General features: G+C 49.6%; 1 protein-coding gene and 1 non-coding gene across 3 annotated transcripts in view; both read left to right on the top strand.

The window, feature by feature from the left end:
• The window catches only part of CORO2A (coronin 2A), a 76,725-nt gene extending 53,578 nt beyond the window's left edge, over window positions 1-23,147 (top strand). For both annotated transcript variants that reach the window (XM_029054593.2, XM_029054591.2), the window contains exons 3-12: window positions 2,087-2,203; window positions 4,317-4,466; window positions 5,530-5,709; window positions 8,860-8,976; window positions 9,734-9,838; window positions 12,537-12,633; window positions 15,739-15,851; window positions 17,902-17,992; window positions 18,739-19,010; window positions 20,902-23,147. In XM_029054593.2, coding sequence (XP_028910426.1) covers window positions 2,087-2,203; window positions 4,317-4,466; window positions 5,530-5,709; window positions 8,860-8,976; window positions 9,734-9,838; window positions 12,537-12,633; window positions 15,739-15,851; window positions 17,902-17,992; window positions 18,739-19,010; window positions 20,902-21,033 — 1,374 coding nt within the window. In that variant the 3' untranslated portion in view covers window positions 21,034-23,147. The remainder of the gene's footprint in view (window positions 1-2,086; window positions 2,204-4,316; window positions 4,467-5,529; window positions 5,710-8,859; window positions 8,977-9,733; window positions 9,839-12,536; window positions 12,634-15,738; window positions 15,852-17,901; window positions 17,993-18,738; window positions 19,011-20,901) is intronic.
• Window positions 6,792-6,923, top strand: LOC114808447. The gene has a single exon (XR_003756295.1). It is a non-coding gene; the product is annotated as a small nucleolar RNA SNORA7 (small nucleolar RNA).
• Window positions 23,148-27,651: the final 4,504 nt, after the last annotated feature.

Raw genomic sequence — 27,651 nt, 5'->3', positions numbered from 1 at the left:
CCCAAGCGCTCAGTACGGTGCTCTGCACACCGTAAGTGCTGGATAAATGCCACCGATGATGATGAAGGCCTGCCCCTGTTGGCAACAGCCCCAGGGTTCCGGACCAACCCGCTCCGACTGTGGAGCCCGTTAGTTCTGGGCCGGCTCCTGGATTGCAGGTTCTGTTGTGTGGATTCAGGGTCTGAGTCGGTCCTGAAGTCCCCAGCATCATCCTGGCCCTGAATGCCTCACCTTCCCTCCCCCAGGGACCTGGAACTGTCTGGTTTTCCTTCTTTCTTGAGGTCAGCCAGACAATCGATCGTATTTATTGAGCATTTACTGGGTGCAAAGCACCGGACTAAGCTCTTGGGAGAGTACAGTGTAACGGCACACTCCCTGCCCACAGCGGGTTGACAATCTAGAGGTCCACCCAGACCAGTCAGAGCTGGACACACTCTTAGACCCATCAGGTTCAGGCCGAGCAAGACCTCTGGGACCCAAGGGAAGGACACTGGAGTCAAACGCCAGTCGGCTCCTGGTCGTGAACCCTGTAGCCGGTGCATCGGGCTGAGAAGCTCACTCTCCTGGGGACCGCCCCGGGCCAGCGTGAGCAGGGAGATTCCAAGATGTAGAGTCCCCCCCGTCCCCCCCAAGGAAATAGTCCTCCTTCAGGAAGAGAGCAGCCGGGTTCATACATTTTAATGTACTAGCAAGAAAAAGCAACCCTTCACCACAATTAGGATCCTTTCCCCAGAAGGGCCAGGAAGATGGCTAGACACAACTAATGCAAATATAATGGCAGATGGGCTGAATATGGTCCGGATAGAAACCGCCCTAAAAGGAGTCATTTACTGCCGCTTTTTGCTTTCCACAAGGAAAGGGAAGGTTGAAAGCTGAACCCTCCTTTGATTTTTCTCCTTCAGAGCTAAGGGAGGACGGGTGAGCTCAGTGTTGGCAGTCGGCACGATGGAGGGGAGGAGTTAGTTTTCTGCCGTTACTCAATTGGAACAGAAATCTCTTCGTATTTATAGCTCATGGCTTCCCCCGAACTGCTTGCTTGTGTGTTCGAGCAGAGTGGTTAATTAGGCAAGGGATGAGGGGCAAGACCTGGCTCCGCAGCAAAGCCTGGAAAAAATGTTCAAATCTGGGTTTGGGTCGTCGACCTCCCTGAGGCTAGCCGCTGTGTTTTTCATCTGCATTTGGTGATTTAATAGTAATTTTCCAATTCGAGTTTCCTCAACAGCGAACTGTGAATTGGAGGAATACTAGGTCTGACTCCAAGAATGACTCACCAGGAGCAGGGGCGGGGGGATGAATTCTTCTTCTCCCCTCTTCCCCACCCACTTAAGTGGCTCTGGGCTGACCCGAGTGGACATATTTTCCTCCTGGGAAAGGGGCAGATTCAGGATCAACAATAATAACCACTTTCAGCGAAACGTTTCCCTCCTCTGTGGAGTTGAGGCCTGAATTTACTCCTAGCACTAGAAAAGAGAAACCCAGTGCATGTGGACAGATAATATGCTCCCACTGTTGCCCGGATGTCTCTGTTCTTCTCCCTTTTGGAAGGGGGGAGGGGGCGGGGGATGGTTCCAAGGAGCGGATATTTCTCACTTGCCCTACTTTTCATGACTGTGGTACACACTTTTCGGCATTTCTAGGGTGATGGGTATGGACACTTGCCACGGGGGCAGCCTAAAGAATAGCACAGTCCAACACAGCCATCTTGTGGTGAATCCTGTTTTGGTTCCAAACTGCCAGGGGAATCTTGCCCAGAAGAGAGGTCTCAGGGCTAGGAGGCATTTGAGAAGGAAGGGAAAAGGAAAGGAAGATCCCCGGAGGGGTCGGCTTAGTTGGGAGGGAAGTGGCTAGAAGGGTAAAACTTTGCTATTAAAGTTAGCTGCTGAAAGACACCGCATTTATTAAGCCCTTTTACTATGTGTTAAGTGCTCACCATCTCATTTAAAAGCCTGAGGAAGGACGGGGGAGAGAGAGAGAGACTGTTACGCGGCCTGCTTAAGCTCTAGGAGGTTTTGCTAAGCCTTAATCTCATAATATCTTGTAGTTTGGTGACTAACTTGCATCGTAACATTTCCTGTATTTGGTTTAGACAGGAAAGCTTGATCCTCACTACCCAAAGATCTGTGGGCACAAGGGAAATGTGCTGGATATCAAGTGGAACCCATTTGATGACTTTGTAATAGCCTCCTGTTCGGAAGACACGACGGTAAGCTTCTCAGTGGTATGCCTTTGGTCCACTCCCCTCCTGGCCCTGGAGTCATTACTTAGCATCGTGTAGCATCTCCTCCAAGAGGCCTTCCATGACTAAGCCCACGTTTCCTCTTTTTCCACACCCTTCTGCATCGCCTCTGCACTTTGGTTTTGCCCCCTTTATTCGCCCCTCCCTCAGCCCCATGCATTTATGTACATAGCGTAATTTATTTATTTATTTATTTATTTATTTATTTATTTATTTATTTATTTATTTCTATTAATGTCTGTCTCCCCCTCTAGACTGTACGCTCTCTGTGGGCAGAGAATAGGCCTACCAACTCTGTTATATTGTACTCTCCCAAGAGCTTAGTACACAGTAAGCTCTCAGTAAATATGATTGATTGATTGATTATACACAAAAATCTCCTTTTATGGCCTAACCCTGTCCCTAAATACTTTAACCTCAAAATCATTGGAAAAAGACCTTAAAGAAATCCACCGAGAAAGGAATAAGGAGCCTGGGCCTTCTGGTTTTTTCTCTTGTGACTTAATTCTTCTTCTGGAAAATGGATCTCGTGGTGAAAATACTCGGGGCCTCTTGACTCAAATGATTGTGCAGCGCCTGGAAAAGTATTCAATGCTTCGTAAGTGGGAGGGACGGGACCGGACATTGTGCTTCTGTGGTGCCTCTCCTCAGGATCAGTTATACAACCAAAACCTTTACCTTGACACATGCTCCTTTTGAGATGGTTTTCCCTACCCCCTTTTTTACATCGCATTATCAGATCATGCACGACTGTCTCCTGCCATCCCTCCGTCTGTGCAACTCTCATATAAGCTAGTGAGAATTTGGACAAATTGCTGGCAGGATATGCCCTTGGTGAAAGGACACCAGAAGTGATTTGTGGCTCCATTACCTTCCACTCAAGGCCCCGGGGGGTGTTTAGGGAAGCCTTCTTGGGCCTCATCCTGTGGTGAGTCGGCCTGAAGGAGCTACTTACTTCAGCCACAGAAGTAAGTCCTCGGTATGGGGAAACAAATGATTTCTTCTGGGACACTCCATCCACCCCCTTGACTCTATTTATTGCCATTGTTCTTCTCTGTCCGTCTCCCCCGATTAGACTGTAAGCCCGTCAAACAGCAGGGACTGTCTCTATCTGTTGCGGACTTGTTCATCCCAAGCGCTTAGTACAGTGCTCTGCACATAGTAAGCGCTCAATAAATACTATTGAATGAATGAATGAATGAATGAATGAACCACTGGTAAATTACCTCGTCCAGTACTTTCGGGCCCCATCTACACTGGCGATCCAAGGTGGTAGAATCCCTGAACTTAGAATCGTATGACGGGCATTCTCTGCCTTACTGCAACCTGTTGGCTCGCAAGTGGATTTGGATCTGGGTCCCCTGAATTCATCCAGATTCCCATCCCAGGCCGTGAGTGTGACTTGGCTCAAATCACTGAAGTGTGCCTGGATGCCGAGCTGTTTGGTGGGATAGCGTGGTATTTCCCAACCATTTCCATTCGGGGCTCCACTTCTTACATGTGTTTTGAATTCATTCAGTGGTATTTATCGAGCTCCTACTGTGTGCAGAGCACTCTACTAAGAATGGCACACTGGAGCCATGTGTGGTCATTGCCCAGGCCTTCAGCCTCCTTTCACCAGCCTTTGATGAGTCTGGAAGGATTTGGCAACAAAGGCAGCAACTGCAAAGCCCCTTCCCCACATTCCTGGAGCAGTTGTTCATGCCTGTGAATTGCCTGGGCTCATTCCCGGAGCACGCGGTGCAGGAGCGTGCTCAAGAGGGTACCCAAACATAAATAGACGACTCCAGGATGATGGTATGCCCATGTCCTTTTTACTGATGTGCCTGCCAGCTTACAGGTTCTGGGGCTCATAGTGGTGCCCCACCAACATGATGGTGCGTGGGCCCTTCTGTTGCCCCCAGGGGCAGTGGGGTGAGGGGGAAATGGTTGGATTGTTGCACAGCTAAGAGAAATGATTCACTATGCTTAAGAATGGTAAAGGTAGATCATTTAGGGGCGGGTGTGACGTCTGCCAAAGTGTGGACCATTCAGTTTCCCTTAACTAGCTGCTTTCTTCCTTTGCCTTTTCCGGTACCAGATCAAGATCTGGGACATTCCAAAGCAAATGATCTTGAAGAACATCACCGCCTCAAAGAAAGACCTGCTCGGTCACTCCCGGAGAGTTGGACTTCTGGAATGGCACCCAACAGCTGCTAATATTCTCTTCAGTACCGGCTATGATTATAAGGTTGGTCAAAATGGAAGGAAAACCCTCCTAGGAAGGGGGCCCTGACTCTGGGGGTGGGAGGTGGGGGTGAGGGGAGAGGACGGGGCCCTCACCCCTCGCGGTGAGACGGAGGCTGGCAGGAGAGGAACAAGGAACCCGCAAGTGGGCCTTCTGTTTTTCTCTCTCGTGACTTAAGTTCTTCGTCTGGAAAATGGATCTTATGGTGAGAGTACTCGGGGCCTCTAGTTTGTTGACTCAAATGATTACACAGCACCCTGGAAAGGCTCTCTTCCTCTCCTTCCCGGCCTCAGCAGTGAGCAAGTCCTCCAGGGCCCACCTGGCTCCGGCCAGGACCGGTTTCCCTTTGAAGCCCTGGCTGCTTTCCCTCTGTGTCCCTCCAGCCATGTGTGTCTGTGTTTCCCCCTCCCCAGCCCATGTGGGTCTATGGTCCTCCTTGCCTGGCCCCTTTTTGTGGAACCCCTGCACCCGGGACAAAATTCTCTTCTTCATATTACCTCAGGGACTGCTTCTGTTTACAAAGGTAAACCCCTGATGCTGAGGGTAGAATATACAAAAGGATTCACAGTGCAGGTAGAAAAAGGGGGGAAAAAAAAACCACCCAAACCCGAGTGTCCTTCTGTCTGCTGTTGTTTCTGTTGTCCAGATTGTTTTCTTCATAGGCATGGTCTTCCATCCTTTGTTTCTGGTTTGCCTGAAAATCCATAGACTGTAAGGTTCTTGTGGGCAGGGAACGTGTCTACCAACTCTGTTGGAGAGTACTCTCCCAAGTGCTTAGTGCAGGGTTCTGCACACAGTAAGCACTCTATAAATACCATTGACCGACTGATTACTTTGGCATTTCTACCATTGGTATCACGATTTTCTCTGATATCAATTAAAATGGCACCATACCCCATCCATTCCCTTAACACTGAAGGCTGTGCTTATCCTGGGGGGGGTAAGGTGTTTTATGGCTACGCTGAATCCCTGCTGTGTCTGGTTTGTACTCTTGTGAGTGAGCCAAAAGGGGAAAAAGCTGCTGAGAGTCTCTCTCTTTCTTTTTCTCTCTCTCTCTGTTCTTCAGTTAATGATCTGGAACCTGGACACGAAGGAATCTGAAATTCAGAACCCCGTGAAGACCATCAATTTCCACAGAGATGTTATCCTCTCCATGTCGTTCAATACAGATGGCAGCCTACTGGCCACCACCTGCAAGGACAAGAAGATACGGGTTATCGACCCTCGAGCAGGGAAGGTCTTACAGGTACAAAATACAGAATTATTCACTTAAATAAGAGGAATGCCTTGCTATAGACAAGTCTATTTTTCCCAAGAGGACCAGTGGATTGGTTACCTGAGTTCTGATTTTTTACGAGTCTGTAAGTCAGTTTTGGTTCCCCTCCCCACAGTCTCCTTGGGTTCTCCACGCAAACTGGACGTGGGTTTAGTCCGAGAGGAGGCTTAGCTATCCGGGAGCAGGCAACTTGCGGGACTGTTTCCGAAGTAGCTTTTGCAGCTGAGTGGGAACCTGGTTGAGGGGGGAGGAGCAACTGCAAGATGAGAATTTCCCGGCAGGTGGACTGCTCCCTCTCTCTCGGTCTAGGAGGGTGGATGGGAGAGAAGCCGCATGGCACAGGCCTGGGAGTCAGCACACATTTGTCTGCTGTGTGATCTTGGGCAGGTCACTTCACTTCTCTGGGCCTCACTTGCCTCATCTGTAAAGCGGAGTTTAAGACTGTGAGGCCCATGTGGGGCTGGGGACTGTGTCCAAGCAGATTATCTGGCATCTAACCCAGCACTCAATAGAGCGTCTGACGCATAATAAGTGCTACTGTAAGGTCACCGTGGACAGGGAACCGGCCAGATCCGTTGTTTATTGAGGGCTTACTATGTGCTTGGGAGAGTACAGGGTAACAGAGTTAGTTGAGATGTTCCCTGCCCACAATGAGCTTACAGCCTAGAAAGGGAGACAGGCATTAATATTAAATACATTATGGATATGTACAGAAGTGCTGTGGGGCTGAGGAAGGGGTGAATAAAGGATGCAAATAAATCTAAGTGAAAGGGTGACTCAGAAGGGAGTGGGAGAAGTGGAAATGAGGGCTTCATCGGGGAAGACCTCTTGGAGGAGATGTGATTGTAATAGGCTTTGAAGGTGGGGATAGCGGTTGTCGATTGTCCGTCGGATATGAAAAGGCGGGTGTGGGGGGGCATTCCTGGCCAGAGGCAGCATGTAGGCGAGAAGTCGGCAGCGAGATGGACGGGATCGAGGTACAGGTTGGCGTTAGAGGAGCAAAGTGTGCGGGCTGGGTTGTAGGAGGAAGTCAGGGAGCTAAGTAGGAGCGGCCCCTCCCAGGGTCGCATCTGGGGAGTTACTCTACCAGTCTCGGCTATGGGAGGGAGAGTCAAGCAGAGGAATACCCAATCCATTCCTAGCTTGGGCAGTGGCTAGTGAGTGGAAGGCCATCTGCTACAAGTCAAAACTCATCTGTGCTGGGCACCAGCAGCGTGGGAGAGAATCGAGGGCGGCGACTCAAGTTTACTGCACAGAAGGAGGCAGCGGTAAACCGTGTCCATATTTTCACCAAGAAAACTCTGTGGATCCACTAGCAGAACAATTAAAGAGGGAGAGCGGGGCGTTCTGGGAGAGATGTGTCCGTGGTGTCGCTGTGGGTAGGAAACGACTCGACGGCATAAGACAAGTAGGAGTGGGAAAGGATGGAGTGTTTTAAAGCCGGCGCTGGGAGTGGCAGTTTGATGCGGAGGTGGATGGGCAACCACTGGAGATTCTTGAGGAGTGGGGAAGCGTGGACTGAACTTTTTTTAGAAAAACGATCCTTGTAGCAAAGCGAAGTCTGGACTCGAGTGGGGAGAGACAGGAGGCGGGGAGATCAGCAAGGTGTCAGATGAAGTATTCAAGGTGAGATAGGATAAGTGCTTGGATTAACGTGATAGCAGTTTGGTTGGAGAGGAAAGGGCGGATTTTAGCGATGTCGCGAAGGTAGAACCGACAGGATTTGGTGGCAGATGGACTGCGTGGGTTGAATGAGAGAGATGAGTCGAGGTTACGGGCTTGTGAGGCAGAAGGGGGATGGTGGTGCTGTCAACAGTGACAGGAAAATCAGGGAGAAGACTGGGTTAGGGAGGGAAGATGAAGAGTTCTGTACTCTACCAAGTGCTTAGTACAGTGCTCTGCACATAGTAAACACTCAGTAAATTCGATTGATTAAGCGCTTACTATGTGCCAAACACTGTTCTAAGTGCCGGGGTAGATACAAGGTATTCAGGTTGTCCCACATGGCGCTCACCATCTTAATCCCCATTGTACACCTGAGGTAACTGAGGCACAGAGAAGTTAAGTGGCTTGCTCAGAGTCACCCAGCAGACGAGTGGCAGAGCCGGGATTAGAACCCACATTCTATGACCCCCAAGCCTGTGCTCTTTCCACTAAGCCACTCTGCTTCTCTAAAACAGAAAAAAAGGTAGAAAAAGAAGATATTTTTCCTCCCCTAAGCAAAATATGAGCTGACCTGTTATTTTTCCCCATGAACCAGCTAGAAGAAATAGAAATAGCAGTAACATCATCGTCATCTTTTGGATTCCCCATGGGCTTCAGGGCACTGTACTAATTGCTTGAAAATTGCAAAACAAGCAAGCGACACATTCTTTACCCTCAAGGGGCTTATACTCTCATGGGGGAAAGAAACAGAAAAGTCTCGGCAAATAGACTAATCAAAATAAGTAATTGAATGCATATTTGATTGCAAGTGTTCTTCAGATTATGGACAAACTAAATGAATTGAAATTTTATTTCTCAAATTAATCTGATCTTTCCACATTACCGCTGTTACTAGTCATAATGATGATAATCATGTAGACCGGCTTTTACTCTGGCAGGGCGGATGCACAAAAGAGATAGTGGCTGCCCATTCCTTCCTATCCTTGACCACAAGGACAACATGGATGTGCCTGTAGATTTATAGGGCTGACAGTTCTCGTTTCTGAGGGTCAAATACATGCCCTCCTCTAAACAACTGGTCTGATCTATGACACGGTTTTGCTTCCTAAAATCCTCAAGGTGGCTTAGCCTAGATCTAAATGTCTATTTCACTCCCTCCTTTTTTAGCTGCCTGGGAAACAGTATTTAACTTCACCTGATCCATGGGTTGCCCAACAAAGCTCTCAGAATCACCAGTGAAAACAAATACATCTGCGAGGAGCTGCTCTGCTCGACACCTAGGACATCTCCTTTCGGGCTAGTGTCCCCGTCCGCCAAGTTTTAGCATAATGGCTGACCAAAGTGAAAGGACAAAAATTGTTCCTGATTTTTCGAGTTCCATTTTTCGCGGCACTTTCCCTAGCAGTCTTCATTGGCAGGGCCTGTGTGCATCTCTCCCTCTCTCTCCCTCTCTAGGAAACAGATTACAAGTCACACCGAGCTAACAAAGTGTTGTTTCTGGGGAACCTGAAGAAGTTGTTGTCCACGGGGACATCCAAATGGAACAACAGGCAGATTGCACTGTGGGATCAGGTGAGCCAAGCTGTCAGCCAGCAGCCTCAAAGGGCCGGGCACCTCTTTTCCATCCTCTGTTCCCCGGTAGTTCACGTTCCAAACTTCCCTTTTAACTCTTCCAATTATTCCCTGAAGTCTGGCCCGTCGACCCGGGCCATCTCCTCTTCCCTCACCCAGTTCATTTCTTCCCCTCCCCACAAGGCAAGGAGGGAGCTAAATAATTTCTTTACCCAACTCTTTTGTTGACTGTGAGAATAGCAACCTCTTTGGAACTCTAAAGCCTGGGACCATCTATTTTGTTGCATAATCTCTATTGCCTCGTCCAAACCTAGTGGATATAAAACCAAGTCTCGCCCCCTAGTCATCCACGTGCACAAGCACCGGGCTCTCAATTGAACGCTCAGTCTTACTGAGCCAAGAGTCCGGGCTGTGCAAATCACACTGCACTCTATTTTCTACTCTGTATAGCTGTGTTTGCTGCTTGACTGGCCCGGGAGTAAGGTGAGAACCTGTTCTTCAAAGCTCTTGATACTGAGGGTCTGCACAGAGAGGGAATTGATGCACATGGGTGCTTTTCTGCACATAGAAGTGCTCCAGAGCAATAGATGGAGCTTTAGGGGGTATAACACACGCCTGTCATCTCCCAGGGGCCCAGGCTCCCACTCGGCCCACCCAAGGGTCATCTTCTTGGTCTGCTCACTGTGGTTTACGGTAGCTTTCTGGGGGAGCCAGCAGTTTCACATCTCATTCCTTCCTTTTCCTGTGTCCTAAACAGGATGACCTTTCGATGCCTTTGTCCGAAGAGGACCTGGATGGCTCCTCTGGTGTGCTCTTTCCTTTCTATGATTCAGATACACACATGCTCTACATGGTGGGCAAGGTAAGCTCTGAATTATGATGTTTAAAATGTGAAACCCCCTGAATATCTACCCTACCAGTTCCCAAACAGGGTGCCACCAGGACCCTTGATGCCCCAGACGTCTGCCCAGCTATGGCCCTGAGCCTTGGGACTCCCTTTTCAGTCCCAACCTGCTTGGCCTGGGAGGGAGACACTGTTCCACTGAGTCCCAGAGCTGTTTTCTCACTTACCTTTCCACTCATTCATTCATTCATGTTTATCGAGTGCTCAGTGTGTGCAGAGCACTGTACTAAGCGCTTGGGAGAGTGCAGTACAACAATCAACAGACACATTCCCTGCCCACAGTGAGTTTACAGTCTGGGGCAGGGTGGGGGGGAGACTGACGTGAACACAAATAAATTACAAATATGTACCATTTGCAAAGGCTAAAACTGGTTTCTACATGGATGGGACCCACACTTCATCCAGTGGGTGGCCACTTGCCCTAAAGGCGGTACTCTGAGGACCCTGTCCAATAGGCAGCAGTGTGGTAGAGGGGGATTGCTGGGGGCTGTGGTATCCAAGAGGGTCACATGTTAGGTGCAGAGGAAGCAAGACCCCCTTCACGGGATGTGCAGACAGGAGTGGGGATTGGGGTGTTCGGAGGTGGGGAGCGCTCACTGTGATAAATATCACTCCCAGCGACAAAGGGAAGGGTAGCCTGAAGGTCTTGGAGACCAAATTTAGGTTTCTAGGAAGGTGACCAAAGTCCAGCACACTTGTTATAGCAAACTCTAAAGCCTGCCAGGTCCACAGGCAGGGCCTAGGAGATCTGTAGAGCCCCCGAGTCTCAAGATGCAGCGTGGCGTAGCGTATTGAGCCCGGGCCTGGGAGTCAGAAGGTCATGGGTTCTAACCCTAGCTCCAGCACTTGTCTGGACAAGAACACTTTATTTCCCTGGGCTGCAGTTACCTCACCTGTAAAATGGAGAGTGAGACTGTGAGCCCCATGTGGGACAGGGACTGTGTCCAACCCGATTTGCTTGTATCAACCCCAGCGTTTAATACAGTGCCTGGCACATAGTAAGCGTTTAATGCTATTATTATCATTATTATTCAGTGAGGGGAGCAAGGGCCCGGAGGAGTTGAGGAAAACCAAACCATTCAGGATATACTGTAGGTGCCGCTGCTGTTTGAGGTTGACGAGAACTGTTGCAGAGCTGGCTTCTCCCTCGAGGCGGTCTTTCATTCATTCATTCAATAGTATTTAGTGAGTGCTTACTATGTGCAGAGCACTGTACTAAGCGCTTGGAGTGTACAAATCGGTAACAGATAGAGACAGTCCCTGCCCTTTGACGGGGTTACAGTCTGATCGGAGGAGACGGACAGACAAGAACAATAGCAATAAATACAATCAAGGGGATGAACATCTCATTAAAACAATAGCAAATAAATAGAATCAAGGTGATGTACATCTCATTAACAAAATAAATAGGGTAATGAAAATATATACAGTTGAGCGGACGAGTACAGTGCTGAGGGGATGGGAAGGGAGAGGGGGAGGAGCAGAGGGAAAGGGGGGAAAAGAGGGTTTAGCTGCGGAGAGGTGAAGGGGGGGGGTAGAGGGAGCAGAGGGAAAAGGGGAGCTCAGGCTGGGAAGGCCTCTTGGAGGAGGTGAGCTTTAAGTAGGGTTTTGAAGAGGGGAAGAGAATTAGTTTGGCGGAGGTGAGGAGGGTTCAGGTTGCAGTCTTCCTCTCCGGCTGGGTGCTCCCCTTCCCAGATGGATTGTTTATTTTGACTCTCAGACCCCACTACGCGAACACGTTTATGTAAGAGGCGGGAGAGGAGAATGATTCCCTCTCCCCACTCCCTCAACAGTCTCAAGTGTAGCCCCTGGTGCTAAAAAAGGTGCCCAAGAGGACAGTGACACCACCATGGCCCTCCGGTTTCTCCATGGGCTCACTCTTGCACCCAAGGGACCCTGGACCTGCCTGCAGTGTTTAGCTGGGAGTGGGACTTGAGTATGGCTGGCTGATTCTCCCCATCAAGCTAGGGCAAAGGGGAGAAACTGAAAGGAAGGGCAGAGGGGCTTCTTTCATTCGTTCAATTGAATTTATTAAGCGTTTCCTGTGTGCAGAGCACTGTACTGTATGATTGGGGAAAAACAATACAACAGTAAACAGTGACAATCCACATCCTACCGCTGACCTGGAACGCTCTCCCTCCTCACCTCCGCCAAGCTAACTCTTCCCCTCTTCAAAGCCCTACTGAGAGCTCACCTCCTTCGGGAGGCCTTCCCAGGCTGAGCCCTCCCTTTCCTTCTGCTCCTCCTCCCCACCCCCCCTACTCCCTCTCTCTGCTCTACCTCCTTGCCCTCCCCACAGCACTTGTGTATATTTGTGTGTATTATTTATTACTGTAATTTATTAATGACGTATATATATCTATGATTCCATTTATTTTGATGGTATTGATGCCTGACTACTTGTTTTGTTTTGCCGTCTGCCTCCCCCTTTTAGACTGCGAGCCCATTGTTGGGCAGGGATCATCTCTATCTGTTGCGGAATTGTACATTCCAAGCGCTCAGTACAGTGCTCTGCACCCAGTAAGCGCTCACTAAACACGATTGAACGGCTGAATGAAAAGAGGGAGGCAGACTTGGAAATCAAGGTCCCCTGTGGCAAGGAGTCAAATGGGACAGCAAAACCTGTTCTTCTTACTCTTGTTATGTTCTTTTACAGGGTGATGGGAACATCAGGTACTATGAGATAAGCCAAGACAAACCTCACTTGAACTATCTCACAGAGTATCGCTCCAGTTGCCCTCAAAAAGGAATTGGTGAGTTAATAGCATATTACATTTCTTGAGATGAACTAATTTTCACTTGTCTTTATGAATTCTATCATTCACGGACTCCCATCAGCACCGGTCCTCTTAGGGGGACAAAGAATTAGCAGCAGAAGGCACAAGATTGAAAAAAATCAGTTCCCTGTGAGGAAAATGTCTCAGCTGGCTGGAGCTGGAGGGGGAAAAAAAAAATAATTTTCTACTTGGAAAAGAGTGTGATTTTCCTAACAGTTAGGCAGAGACCACGTCAAACAAAAGTAGATATCGCAAATGGAACCTAGGAGGCATAAAAATTCTTCTGAATGCCTGACACACTAGTGGAAATAAAAGTGTGGACTAGAGGAGGAAGAGGAAGAAGCACAGATTAACTCAGAAGTATCTGCTGCCTGGCATCGCCCACGAACCATGTGAAGAACAATGTGCAAAGAGGTGCTAGGTTTTCATTTTGAGTGCGAGAGCAAGAAGGGAGCAGGGATTTTATGGAGAATGAGGACTGAGAAAGGATAGGCTTCAAAGAGCTAATAGGCCAGAAAGCCACCATTTGGGGGGGCTTTTTTTTCTCCCAGACTGGAAACCGTCAAGCCTTATCCAAGATCTGGGCTGAGTCTGGGGGTCCAGCACAAAAAGATGTGGGAGCCACGACCCCCATCACCTCTGAGGAATGGGAACCTCCAACTGAGAAACGGTTTCATCTCCCCGAGTTCGACTGTGTCAAGGCCACCCGTGACCCAGTGATAATAGAGAAGCAGCGTGGCTCAGAGGAAAGAGCGCGGGCTTGGGAGTCAGAGGTCACGGGTTCTAATCCCGGCTCCGCCGCTAGTCAGCTGTGTGACCTTGGGCAAGTCACTTGACTTCTCTGTGCCTCAGTTACCTCATCTGTCAAATGGGGATTAAAAAAACCTGTGAGTCCCACGTGGGATAACCTGATCACCTTGTATCCCCCAGCGCTTAGAACAGTGCTTTGCACATAGCAAGCGCTTAACAAATACCACAATTTATTTTATTTATTTATAATAGTCGACAACTATGAAAGTAGTGATAGTATGTAGTAAGCACCTCCTGTGTGCAAAGCACTGTCCTGAGCACTGGGAAAAGATACGTTGGTGAGAGTAGACATGGTCCTTGGCGCCCACAAAGGACTCACAATCTAAAAATAAAGGAAGGGGAAGCGGTTGGTGACAGGCTCAGGAGAAGATAAAACGGTAAAAACTCGAAAGCACAGAAGGCAAGGACAAAGATAAACCGAATAAAAGCAATAGGATACGGTGGCTAAAGGAGCAGACCCGGCTTTCCGCTATTCTGAAAGTGGTAAGCGCTCAATAAATGGTGCTGAGGGTGTCTCACCCTTCCTGGACTAGAGCAGAGACTGATGGAAAGTCCCACTGGGATGGGCTCTGGGTAGCTTCTCTCCCCTATTCCTAAGGATAGGCCTCCGGCTTCACTCTGCTGCTGATTCCTCTCCCTTCCCGGGTTGGACCACGAGCTGAAGGTGTGTTTTTCAGGCCTGGAGGAGAGCAGCGTGGCCTGCCGGAAACACCACGGACCTCGCAGTCAGAGGACCTGGGTTTTAATCCCAGCTCTATCACCTGCCTGCTGTGTGCCCTTGGGCAAGTCACGGGAGCATCTCCCGGCCTGAGTTTCCTCATCTGGGAGCCCCGTGTGGGGCAAAGGAGCATATCCAGCCTGATTAACTTAGCTGCCGCAGCACTTTGAGCAGAGTTTTGACCCGTAGGAAGTGCTTAACAAAGGCCAAAATGACAGTAAAAGTCCCGATGGGGTGGGGGTGGGCAGCTTGTCTCCTACCTGCAGGCCTCCTGTCCTGTCCTTACTCTGCTGCTAGAGTTTCCTCACCCTACCTGTGAGAAACGCACCTCGGGTGGCTAACGTCTTGGGTGTGTCACCTCTAGGGGGGCACCAGAAGGCCAGGTAGCTGTAGAGTGTCGTGTTTTTCACATAGAGTACTGTACTCGATTCTCTCATGTTTTAAAGAGCATGCAAATCCTGCTTGATGGGACTGCGTATGGCAAGAGTGATAAATACATATAATCCATCGAGAGCGGACTGCTAGAGAAGGGAATTACAGATTATATATGGCAGCCCACACGTGGTCAAGATCAGAGCTACGTATATTGGTATCCAGCTATAATAAGCTCTCTGAGGGCAGGGATCGTGTCTACCGACTTTGTTGTATTTTCCAAGCGCTTAGTATAGTGCTCTGCACACGGTAAGCTCTCAGTAAATACGATTGATTGAATGAATGAAAGAAGAGGGACAGAGAAGGGAACAGGTGCTTACTGAGCCCCACCCTCCTCCGGCATCCGGGCCTCGCTCCGGGTGACGGAAGGCTCTCTCTCCACCGTGGGCCGTGCCAGTAAGAAGTCGGTCAGAGCTAGATGTAAGACAGGCCGGGCCAGCCGGACCAGATTGGCTCACTGGGCTTTTCTCAGAATCCTAGGGGGCCGGCCCAGCCCTGACCACATTGGGGTGCTTTATGTTTGGGGCGGGGCGAGGCACCAGGCTCAGAGCTGCTTCTGTGAGGGTCGTAGGGGTGAGGGGAACAGTCTCCATCTGAGAAGGTGATGGTGCCATCTCCTCCATGAAGTTGAGGGGTGGTGGGGCTGGGAGGGAGGGCTTCTAGGCTTGAGGATGCATCCCCGTGTCCCTGGAGAGGGCTTTTCTAATTAGCACTGAAAGTACGCTTGGGGATTGGACCTCTGACTGCTGCCCAATCAGTCACAACGCCAGTTCGGGTGCCGGTTGTCTGCTTCTCTTTCGCTGGCCAGATCTGCGGATGGTGGACGGAAGAAGGTTTTTCCTCCCTCGCCCCCCCCGCCCCGGGGCAGCCCATCGCTAGTGTTGCCCGGAAACCACGGGCGGATTTAAACATGTGCTCTGGGGACATAAAGGGACTTATTTTCATGCGTTTTCCCCAAGGGTATAGAGTCAATCACTCGATGGTATTTATTGAACGCTTACTGTGCAGAGAGCACTGTACAACAGAGTTGGTAATCGCATCGAGTGCCGGCCTCGTGCCCTGGTCCTCCGGCTCTGGGGCCTCTCCCGTAATCTGTTATTTCCTTCTGACCATCCTTCTAGGGGCCATGCCAAAGAGAGGGCTAGATGTGTCTTCCTGTGAGATCTTCAGATTCTACAAACTGATTACGACCAAAGGCCTAATCGAGCCAGTGTCTATGATTGTGCCTCGACGGGTAAGCAGGGCAGCTGGCCGGGGAACAGTCCTTTCTCGGGGCGCGGCGGAGGGGAATTCGGATGAAATGAGCTGTGTTTCTTGGTGGTGCGTGCGAGCTACGTTCACACTGGGCGCTCTTCTCCCCTTGCAACCCTGCACGGGGCAATACCCTCCCTCCCTCCCTTCTGCCCCTCCTCCGTCCGCTCAGACTGGGCCGAGAGCGGTTTTAACCAGAAGATTGCTGCCCAGGAAAGAGCCCCGCTAACCCCACAGCTCCTGTCCACACCTCTAAAGGACCAACAAGGGGAGCTGGTCTATGGGCCAGAGGGCGGTGGCTCCAATCGCGGACCGGCCGTCGAACGACGCGGACCACGGTTTAGGGGCGCCGGCCGGGCCAGCTTGTCGTGTCTCCGTGGATCACATAGGAGAGGAAGGTCAAGGGGGATTTCCCTTAGCGGGTTTGCCACAGCCCGGTCGGAGAATAGGTTTCCTTAGCCGTAACGATCCACTGCTTCCCAAACTCTTGTAGGCCAGGTTGCCGTCAGCCTGCGGAGTTCTGAGCCGGCCACCCGCCCATTCAGCTCCCGAGGCGGGCGACCGCAGTGGCCAGCGTTCCGCCGGGAGCCGCGTCCTGGGTTGCGGCGCCCTCGGATCCCGGACTCCTCCGAGGGCCGGAGGGGAAAACAAGCATTCCCCCTCCAGTGAGGTTCACGTTCCAGGTTTGGGAAGCCAGAATAGGACCAGGCGAGCTGGGCACCTGAACACAGGCTTACCCCAGTAAGCTGAGGTCTTGGAGGTGCCCCTGCCTCACGGCAGACATTTAAACCCGCTCAGAATTCAAATCCTGCTGCGTGGAAACCACCAGATTTGGAATCGAGGGCCGAACGTCCAGCCCCAAGCTCCATCTTCCTCCTCCTCCTCTTTGGCTCTGGAAGTCTCAGGTGCATTCCTGCGCTCTGCCCCTCCTTTCCTTCTTGGGCTTCCCAACTCTCGATCTTCCCTTGAGCTATTCCCAGGCCACCGCCTGAAGGTGATGCTGTGGGGATCGCCCCAGGGGACCGCTCTGGGCAAGGTTTGCTGCTGCAGAGGAGGTGGGGCCGGGTCCCCCCACCCACCCCCGTAATCACGCGGGTGGCACCGGAATGACTTGGCCATTTCGGAACCAGAGCCTACTTGGTTCTGAGCGACCTAAAGCAAACCGTCCCTGCCGCTGCAGGATTTCAGGTGCCAGAAGGCTGCCCTGTGGACTCCCCCAATTGTAAACCTTTCCTGGGGTCTGCGATCCCCCCCACTCTTCCATCAGTTTGGAGAGGCCGAGGGGAGGGAGAGAAAGAGGTCGATTCCCGGGCAGGACCATGCCAAGGGGGTATGCTCTGCATCCTTTGCCAGAATGGACAACCAATGGGGGGGCGGAGCGCCTCTTGCCGATGCCCCCCGTACCATCCCAGTGAATGCCACGACGCCCGCCCTCCATCCCTACCAGGGTCACCGCCCCACCACTGCAGTTAGCAAAGCCTAGAAAGGAGAGGCAGGGGGGAGCGACGCGGCAGCCATGTTTGTGGCAATAGAGTACGCGTCTCCCCGCCCCCTCCTCCCCCCCCCGCCCTCCTTCCGTGTCTCCTGCCGCCCACTCCACCCCTGGGCAAGTGGCAGAACGGTGTCTCTCCCCTCCTCCCTGCTCCCAACATGCCGACTCCTCTGTGGGGAGATTGGTTGGGAAGGGAACCCTGCTCTACCTCCCGTTGGGAGAGGTGGGTTTCAGGAGGCGAAAAGGGGGAGGGCGCATTCTGGCTGCCGGCAGCGCAGCCCTTTCCACAGATTCCCAGGGGGCGGAGAGATTGGATCCCGATCGTCCCACGGATTAGAAAATGGAAACGGAGACATGCAGAAACCTCACGCTAAAGCGTAGGGGATATCGTCTCCTTCTCATGCGCAGGAGAACGCTTCTTCGGGGCAAGGCGTAACCCTCCCCTCCCTCCCCCCCGCCACCCTCCCCGCCCCGCTGGCCTGCCCCAGCAGCACCAACGGGGCTTTGTTGTTCTGACTCTGTGCTCCCTGTGTATTTGCAGTCAGAGTCATACCAAGATGACATCTACCCCATGACGGCTGGAGCCCAGCCAGCACTGACAGCTCAGGAATGGTTGAATGGAATCAACAAAGGTCAGGCCTGCAGGGACAGGAATTTCCAGCCTGGTGCCCATGCATCCAACTCTCTCCCGTGGCTTCAGGGCACCACGTCACATCCATCAGTAACCGTTTCCCTCCCTCCCGGGCCCAGTAAGGTCACCTTTCCCTGCTCCTGCGCCCCACGCTCCTTGAGCCTGAGAAATCTCTCCGGATTCAGGCCCCGGCAATGGAAGGAACGGGCCGCTAGCCACGTCCCTCCTCAGCACACCCACGGTGGAGAGGCACGGGAGAGGGGCAGCGCCGGGCAGAACAGCCCAGAGACATCGTTTACTTGAAATGAGCACTCCACCCCACCCCCGAGTTGGTCAGAAGGTCTGTTTAGACGTTAAATTATCCAGCTCGTGTCCACTCTGCCGTCCCCCTTTAGCATCCCTTTAGCCAAGGCTCTCTTCCCCTGCCCGCGCTCCCCCGTCGCCAGGCTGAACCTCAAGCCCCGTCCCCTTGCAGCTGGCTGGAGCTGCCCTGCGCACCCTCGGCTGGAGCCGAGGCCTGGGGCCCGACACAGTGGGATAATCGAGTCTCGTCCGGGAGCCACCCACTATGCATGCAGGCTCTCCAGATCACACGAAGCCCAGGCGTTGCCAGTGTTTAAGTGTGAAATGTACTCTTTTCTGGGAAAATGCGTTCCTCTATGTGTGTGTGTGTGTGTGTGTGGGTGTGGGTGTGCGTGCACGTGTTCATGTTTCTGCGTCCTTAGAGTCACTCTGCTTGCTTTGTAGATCCTCTTCTGATATCTTTAAGACCAGGTTCCGAACCTGAGCAAGCCCAGCCACATTTTCCTGAGAGGAGAGTGTCCAATACGGTGACAACAGAATTCAATAAGCACCTGGACAGGCTAGAGAGGATGCCTGTAGAGGACAAGAAGCAGGACAGATTCCAAGATGAGAGGGCAGAGAAGCTCGTGGTGGATCGCGTGCAGGAAAACCAAAAGCCTCGACTCTCTAACGGGTTTGACTTGTTCGAGTGCCCTCCACCAAAGACCGAAAACGAGGTACGGATGTGTGAAACTCAATAAGAATTGGGAATACGTCCTTGAAGTATTCTCACAGGGCCTTCCCTGTGAGTTTGGTGCACTTATTTCTGTTTTCTGGGTGAGGCAATTAAAACTCACTTAGTGCACACAATCCTGGAGACCAAGCTCTCTAGTCCAATGGCTGTTCTCCATTGATTTCTAAACTTATCTGTGGGGGATCCCTCGGTACTCTACCCAAATTTCTGAGCTTTCTCTTGGGTTTGGATCATCCGGGTCCATCCGTTCCCCCCCCCCCCCCCCCCCCCCCCCAGCAAAAGTCACTTTTGCCTGAGGGAAGGTCTGGATAGTTGAGGTCAGAATGTCCATTTGGAAGTTAAATTATCCAGCTAGTTTCCTAGGTTAGACCTGGCCAGTAAGCTCCTTGTGGGCAGGGAATGTGTCTACCGACTCTATTGTGTTGTACTCTCCCAAGTGCTCAGTACAGTTGTCTGCACACAGTAAGCGATCAGTAAATACGACTGATTTGAAGAGATTGAGTGATCGACTGATTGAGGACCTGCACAGCCCGAAGTTGTCAATTCAGATCCAAAGAGTGCTAACTTAACCCCGACTCCTTTGTTCTTCCCTAGGGAGATGAGAGGAAAGGGATTGCCATAAAACCCTCATGCAGTGCCTATCTTCTTTATGCCCAGAAGTAGTGGTAGCTACTTGTCAGCTGTGTGACCTTGGGCAAGTCACTTCACTTCTCTGTGCCTCAGTGACCTCATCTGTCAAATGGGGATGAAGACTGGGAGCCCCACGTGGGACAACCTGATTACCTTGTAGCTCCCCCAGTGCTTAGAGCAGTACTTGACACATAGTAAGCGCTTAACCAATACCAACACTATTAATGACCGTACTTACTGAGTACTTGGGAAATACGAAACAGAGAAATCACATGTTCCCTGCCTACCAGGAGCTTAGGCTCTTTTCATTCATTCATTCAATAGTATTTATTGAGCGCTTACTATGTGCAGAGCACTGTACTAAGCGCTTGGAATGTACAATTCGGCAACAGATAGAGACAATCCCTGCCCAATGACGGGCTCACAGTCCAATCGGGGGAGACAGAAGGACAAAAACAAGACAACATAATCACGATAGATAGAATCAAGGGGATGTACACCTCATTAACAAAATAAGTAGGGTAATAAAAATATATACACATGAGCACAGTGCTGAGGGGAGGGGAAGGGAGAGGGAAATGTCATTTTCAACATTGCCTTTTGAAGAGGGGAAGAGAGTCTAAGTGAAGATTATCATCTCTTCTCTAAATTCCCCAATTTTTCGAGTCAACTATCCTTAGTCTGAATGGCTTCCTGCTACAGTTAGCTGGGCAAAAGTCTTCACTTTTTCTCGAACTACTTGTATTCCACGTTCATTTGAGAGCGACTTCAAAATATTGGCAAATGAAATGATCAAAGTAAATAATCGAATATACAATCAAACGGCATATATATTTATATGTATTTCTACCCACATATGCTCAGAAGTGCTCCAGGTGGGGATAATTAAATGCTTAAGTGCTGGAGAGGTGGTGGGATTGTACCCGTTGGAGTGCCGGAAACTAATCGGGGAAGGGGATGGGATTTTAGGAGGGCATGGACTCTGGGGAGCCTGTGGTCTGTTGGATCTGGGGAAGGAAGGAGTTCCAAGATGAACAGCGTGAGTGGACGGAAAAAGAAGGGAGAGGTGAGGGGAGCAAGGCAGGGTTAGAAGATTGGCTGGAGAGGAGCAGAGAGCGAGCTGGGAGTAGTAGGTAAATGGTTTGAGAACCTCGAAGGCTGATGTGAGGCGGGTTTGCTTATCCTTGTACCGATTTTTGAAGAGAGAAGGCCACAAAGAGAGTGACTGTTTTAATGTTTTGCAGCTGCTGCAGGTGTTCTACCGCCAGCAGGAAGAAATTCGGAAACTTCGAGACCTGGTCAACCAGAGGGAGGTTCAGATCAAACAATTAGAGCTAGAGATCCAAAACCTCAACGGGGGCTCAGCCAGGTACTGAAGTGGAGGTGATCGCTTTCCCGCCTTCAGGACCCAACTCGCACCCCTCCTCCCTCTTCCCCTTGAGACGGGGAGGAAAAAAAAGCCTCCTGAGGATGACTACTGTTTATAAGTTTTTTTAGGGGGAATTCACAGTTTAATTTACTGAAACAGTACACGGTGCCCTTTTTTCTATTTATCTTCTTTTAGTAACTGTATATTAATTGACTGTTTTTAAAAGATGCTTTGACCTTTGTTTTTAACGTTGTCCTTTTTTATGAGTCTAGTTTCAAAGGAGAAGAAAATGTAGCTCAAGTCAAAAGAGTCACGAGCAAAAGAATTTCTAACAGTAACCAAAATCAGAGGCATGGCAGCTCCGCTGACTAATGCCAGCATTCAGGAGAAAGGTTTGAGAATTCTTCTGCATAAGACAATACACCTTGACACGTGCACTAAAACCATCCCGGGGACTTCTTGCCGACCTCCCTTAGGGTCTGCAGCAGAAACTGGGTAGGGAACATTAGTACAGAGGCTGAAAATAATATCGGGCCACAGCCACCGGGAGGAAGGCTTTCTCTGGTTCTGGATGTAGAATCACATCCGGTTCTTCCCTCAGATCAGTGTAAAAATATGACCGCGCCCTTGGTTCCAGAGGAGCTTCAAGCAAGCCAAGGAGACTGAGTTTTGGGGAGGGAAAGATAAAAGAGACTCTCTCCCCGGTGCTTCTCCAGGGCTATGCTCTGGGCCAGACCATTTGGAAAGACAATGCTTTCAGGGGTTTCCCATCAGGTTCTGCCAAAACAATGAAAAGAGAGAGAGAGAGACCCACCGGGCCCCGAAACATTCGGGGTGAACGGTAAGACTCTGACGAAGAGTTGTAACTTAAGGCCTTTCTTTCCCAGAGGGCTCCAGCACCCATCCCCTGGAAAATATCAGGGCAACCCACTGGCCCACTGAATTCTAAGGGAGCCTTCTAGTGCTTGAAGTTCCTCTGGACATTTATCGACCAAACACAACTCTGTAAGCTTGACTTTTGCCCTCTGGGGTGTCACTCACTCTCTCTCTCTCTCTAATAAATACTTAGAAATGCTGGAACTCGTTTTTATAGAAAACATTGTCTGCAATAACATGCCTTACTGCACTATTGAGAGCAAAGATAAATCTCAGAGATGGTTGGGGAAGCAGAAATCCACTGGATGCAAACCAATCACCATCTTTATGAATGAAAACCAGACTTCGGAGACCAAAAACCTATCGTTTCAAAGCAGACCTAGCTAGATGTGTTTCTTCAAGTAGCCAGCCAGCTTGTTTCCTTTTTTTACAACCAGAATAAATTATTTAAATTATTTGACAGCTAAGGAAAAGGGACAGGTAAATTTTACCAGGTATTTTTTAAGCATACTTTTTTTGATTGTATTTTTGTTTATGTACGCGACCTAATAGTTAAATTTAGCACCTACGCGCTCAGCCAATTAGTAGAGTGCTCACTGATTTTCTGTACTTGAAACACAAATAGTCACACTGATTGTTTACTGATGACCATTCTGAAAACAAAGGCTACCGGATCAGCACTTGAATATGATCTTTTGGATAATACCTCTGTGTGAATGTTGACTTTAACATGTTTTTCTCCTGGAACATCCATTTGCTCATAAACGTATTCCAGAAGGAGACCGGATGGCGGAAATTGGTCTATGCTTTATTGAACTGTGCCTAAAACGATTTCAACTATAATTTTGTCATGGTTTCTTAAATTCTTTGTATCTTTGTAAAAATTAAAGTGTTGCGGAATTGTGCAATGATAAACAAATGTAACTAAAGAATAAATATCTGGCTAGACTTTTACTTTTCAATCCACGAAGTTTTCTTTTATAAATATAAATATACATATATATAAATATTAATTTTCTTAAAACAAAGGTGGAAGTGGAGAGACGAAATGAGTGGAGTTTACTTTGAGTTTACAGTCTCTTAGTTTGGCATATGTAGAGGTGTGGCCTTATCTTACCTAGCAGATACTGTACCTTACCGTTCGTGCATGTGTATCGGCCTATAATCCTTTTTACCCGCTCCCAAAGCCTGTGATGTAAACGACATGTTCGGTTCCTTTCTAATAAACAAATATTTCAACCTGAACTCAACCACCCACTGGCAACAAACAGTTATCTCTTTTATGGCGCTTTGCCCTACCTTCAACCAGTCACTTGGGAGAATGACATTCACTTGGAAGCCAACCGAGTGGCATTCCAGCGCTCCGAATTCAAATGCGCCCCAAGCTCGGCATTATTTTTGAGTGGGAATGTTTCTGAATGAAACACGGTTCCGACTGGGGAGGAGGTGGGTGTAGGAAAGCTACCTCAGAGAGATTAGAAAGAGATTAGCCAGCTTTCCTAGTTGAATAGTTCGAGGGAGGGAACAAAGTGACCCGGTGTCTGTTAATTTGTTTCTGTCTTGCTTTTTATTTTCATTCATTCATTCATTCAATCGTATTTACTGAGCGCTTTACTGTGGGGAGAGCACTGTACTAAGCTCTTGGGAAAGTACAACAATATAGAGACACATTCCTTGCCCACAGTGAGTTTAAGGACTTTACTGTGTGTCAGGCACTGTACTGAGCACTGGGGTAGATATAGGATCATCGGGTTGGACACCCTCCCTGACTCACGTAGGGCTCCCAGTCTATAATCCCCATTTTACAGATGAGGGAACTGAGGCACAGAGCAGTCAAGTGACTTGCCCAAGGTCTCAGAGTAGACAAGTGGCAGAGTCAGGATTAGAATCCAGGTCCTCTGACTCCCAGGCCCATGCTCCTTCCACTAGGCTACACTGCTTCTTCTGACCTCTGGTAAAGGGACCTACTCTTCATATGTTACCATATGCAATATTGTGGGAATTCCCTCACTCCAAAATGGTGTCTGCTATACCCCAGGCTTCCTGGGAGGATGGCTCGATAAGCAGAGGGCTGATGAGGGGAATAATGGTACAGAGAAAAATATGGGATAACACACCACTCTCCCAATCGCGATCCCCAGACCAGGTTACTGGTGTATTTCCTGTCCGCCCTCTCTATCCCCGGCCTCCTGGCTCTGAATTTGAGAAATGAGCGTCACATCCAAGATGCCGTGTTCTCCTCCTTGCTTTGAGTTCCTGGGCAGATCTTTTCCCTTTGTTTCAACGAGAGATCTGTGTTTTAAAAGAGATGCATAAAGGACACAGGGAAGACCTAGCCCAGTGGTCGTTGGGCTGGCCACTACTGAGTGTTACATTACAATATTCGAATGTCACCATCGCCTTAGGACAAGACAGTGTCAATCGATCAATTGTATTTACTGAGCGCTTACTCTTTGTGGAGTGCTGTAGTAATTAGGAGAGGACAATACAACAGATTTGGTAAGCATGTCCCCTGCCCGCAAGGAGCCTACATTCTTGAGGGGGAGACAAAAAAATAAAATAAATTATGAATATGTGTGTAAGTATTGGGAGTGGGGGGGAGGTAAATAAAGGGTGCAAATCCAAGTGAAGGACAAAGAAGGGAGAGAGAGTAGGGGAAATGATGGCTTAGTTGGGGAAGGCCTCGTGGAGATTTGATTTTAATAAGGCTTGGAAGGTGGGGAGAGTCATGGTTGGTTGAAAATGAAGAGGGAGAGGAGTTTCAGGACATGGGAGGGAGTGAGCTAGTGGAGATGGAGGTACAGTGAGTAGGTTGCGTTGGTGAAGGTTGGCAATGTATGGCTTGCGGGGCTGTAGAAGGAAACCGGAGAAGTAAGATAAGAGGGGGCAAGGGGATTGGGTGTTTAAAGTCAATGATAAGGTGTTTTTATTTGATGTGGAAGTGGATGGGCGACACTGGACGTCCTTGAGGAGTGGGGAAACTTGGACCTAACAGTTATTTAGAAAATTGATCCAGGCAGCGGAATGAAGTATGGACCCAAGTGGGGAGAGACAGGAGGCAGGGAGGTCAACGAGGAGGCAGATGCAGTAGGTGGATTAGGATAAGTGCTGGGATCAAGACGGTAGCCCTTGGGATGGAGAGGAAAGGGCAGATTTTAGCAATGTCGTGAAAGTTGAACTGACAGGATTTGGTGACAGATTGAATATGTGGGTTGTGTGAGCGACTGAAAGCTAAGGAACAGGGGATGTGTCTGCCAGCTCCATTGTATCGTAATAATAACTGTGGTATTTGTTATTTGCCAGGCACTGAACTAGCCGCTCAGGCGGATACAAGCAGATCGGGTTGTACTCTCCCAAGTGCTTAGTACGGCGCTCTGCACATAGTAAGCACGCAATAAATACCAACCACGAGGATGATGAGGATAATGCCAAGGTTACGGGCTTGTGAGGCAGGGAGGACAATGGTGGCATCTACAGGGATGGGAAAGCCATGTGGAGGACAGGGTTTGGATGGGAAAATGAGGAGTTCTGTTTTGGACGTGTTAAGTTTGAGGTGTCGGCAAGATGTCCAAGATGTCCTCAAAGCAGAAGGAAATATGAGATTGCAGAGAAGGAGAAAGATCAGGCCTGGAGATGTGGATTTGGCAATCGACCTCAGAGAGATGGTAGTCGAAGCCATGGGAGCGGGTGTAAATGGAAAATAGAAGGGGATGCAGAACTGAGCCTTGAGGAACTCCCACAGTTACGGGGTGGGAGGCAGAGGAAGAATCCTGTGAGAGAGACTGAGTGGTCAAAGAGGAGGAGAACCAGAAGAGGACAATCGTGAAGCCAAGGTTAGGTAAAGTTTCCAGAAGGAGGAGGTGGTCCACACTGGCAGGGGTAGCTAAGAAGTCAAAGAGGATTAGGATGGAGTAGAGGCCATTTGATTTTTCAAGGAAGAGCTCATTGGTGACCTTTGAGAGAGCAGTTTCTTTGAAATAAAGGGAGCAGAAACCAGATTGGAGGGGGCCGAGGGGAGAATTGGAAGAGAGAAAGTGGAGGCAGTTAGACAACTCATTCCAGGAGTTCGGAGAGGACTGGTTGTAGGGAGCCATGGGGTCAAGGGAGGGTTTTTTTTTTGTTTTATGATATTTTCTAAGCGTTTACCATCTGTCAGGCACTGTTCTAAGCACTGGGATAGATGCAAGCTTATCAGGATGGACACACTACATGTCCCACATGGGGCTCACAGTCTTAATCCCCATTTTACAGATGAGGAGCCTGAGGCACAGAGAAGCCAAGTGACTTGCCCAAGGTCACACACCAGACAAGTGGCAGAGCCGGGACTAGAATCCAGGTCCCATTTGACCCCAAGGCCTGCACTCCATCCATTAGGCCACGCTAGGTTTTTTTTTTTTAATCTTTTTAATTTTAGGGAATGCATGAACATGTTTGAAAGCAGTCGGGGAAGAAGCCACTGATGAATGAACAGTTGAAGATGGCAGTCAGAAAGGGGGTAAGTGTTTTGATTCATTCACGAGTATTTACTGAGCACTTACTATGTGCAGAGCACTGTACTAAGCGCTTGGAATTCGATAAGGTGCAAAGGGATGGGGCTGGAGGGGCAGGTAGAGGGGGTAGATTTTGAGAGGAGGACGGAGATCTCTTGAGAGAGTGCTGGGAAAGATGGGAGAGTCGAAGAAGGGGCAGGAGGAGGGAGGGAGCGGAGAGGAGCTGGGGAGATTTTAGGGCAATCGCTCCTGACGGTTACCATTTTCTCAATAACGTACCCGGCCAGTTCATTAGAGGCAAGAGATGGGGTGGCAGGGGGCAGGGAAGGGGTTCGAGGAGGGAGTTAAGCATCCGAAACAACTGGCAAAGGCAGTGGTCAGGGGAGTCAATAAGGAGGCCGAAATAACCTTGCCAGGAGGAGGAGAGGGCAGAGTTAAAACAGGCGAGGCCGACACTGGAGCCAAAGCTACAGTGGCTTCTTCTAATTAAGTGCACTCAGTGCCTCTGTTCAGCCCATGGGCAATATTTTGCCCCACCCTATTCATTCATTCATTCTATCATAGTTATTGAGCGCTTACTGTGTGCACAGCACTGTACTAGGTGCTTGGGAAAGTACAATACACCAATAAATAATGACAATCCCGGCCCACATTGAGTTCTCAGTCTAGAGATCGCTCAGACCATTTTCAAATGTTGACAAATCATCCGAGGTCTAATTTTTGATTGTCCAATCAAGTCAACGAAACAAATCAACACCTCTCCCTAATCATAACCCCCTCGAGCTTAACTACAACCCTAACTCTAACTCTGTTGAGGTCCTATGATGTTGGAGTCTACGACGATTTACTTTAGGTTTTGGTAGCTGATTCGTCACTGCCATGTCACTGCCATTCTCAGTTATTGTATCTCACAGACCCGGCTGACAACCAGCTAGCTTATACTGTCTTCCACCACAAAAATCATGTCTCCTGCCCTGTCCATGGCTCACTATCAAGGCCGAACCTCAGTTCACTAAGAAACCCGATCACCCCCTTTTATTGGTAAGCCCGTTGAGGCAGGGATCATATCCACCAACTCTATTACACTCTCCCAAATGGTTAGTACAGTGCTCTGCATAGAGTAAGCACTCATTGTATGATCTTCACGTTTTTTTACGCTCCACTGTTTCGCTTAAAACGATTATGCAGATTGACAATCTTCCTTCGGTTGACTTACTACAGGGTTTGAGGTAGTTCCCAGCTAATTCACCACTCATCTT

The sequence above is a fragment of the Ornithorhynchus anatinus genome, chromosome X5 (assembly GCF_004115215.2).
Source record: "Ornithorhynchus anatinus isolate Pmale09 chromosome X5, mOrnAna1.pri.v4, whole genome shotgun sequence".
Classification (NCBI taxonomy): Eukaryota; Metazoa; Chordata; class Mammalia; order Monotremata; family Ornithorhynchidae; genus Ornithorhynchus; species Ornithorhynchus anatinus.
Note: the sequence above shows the minus strand (reverse complement) of the source record. Positions and strands in the feature narration are given on the sequence as shown.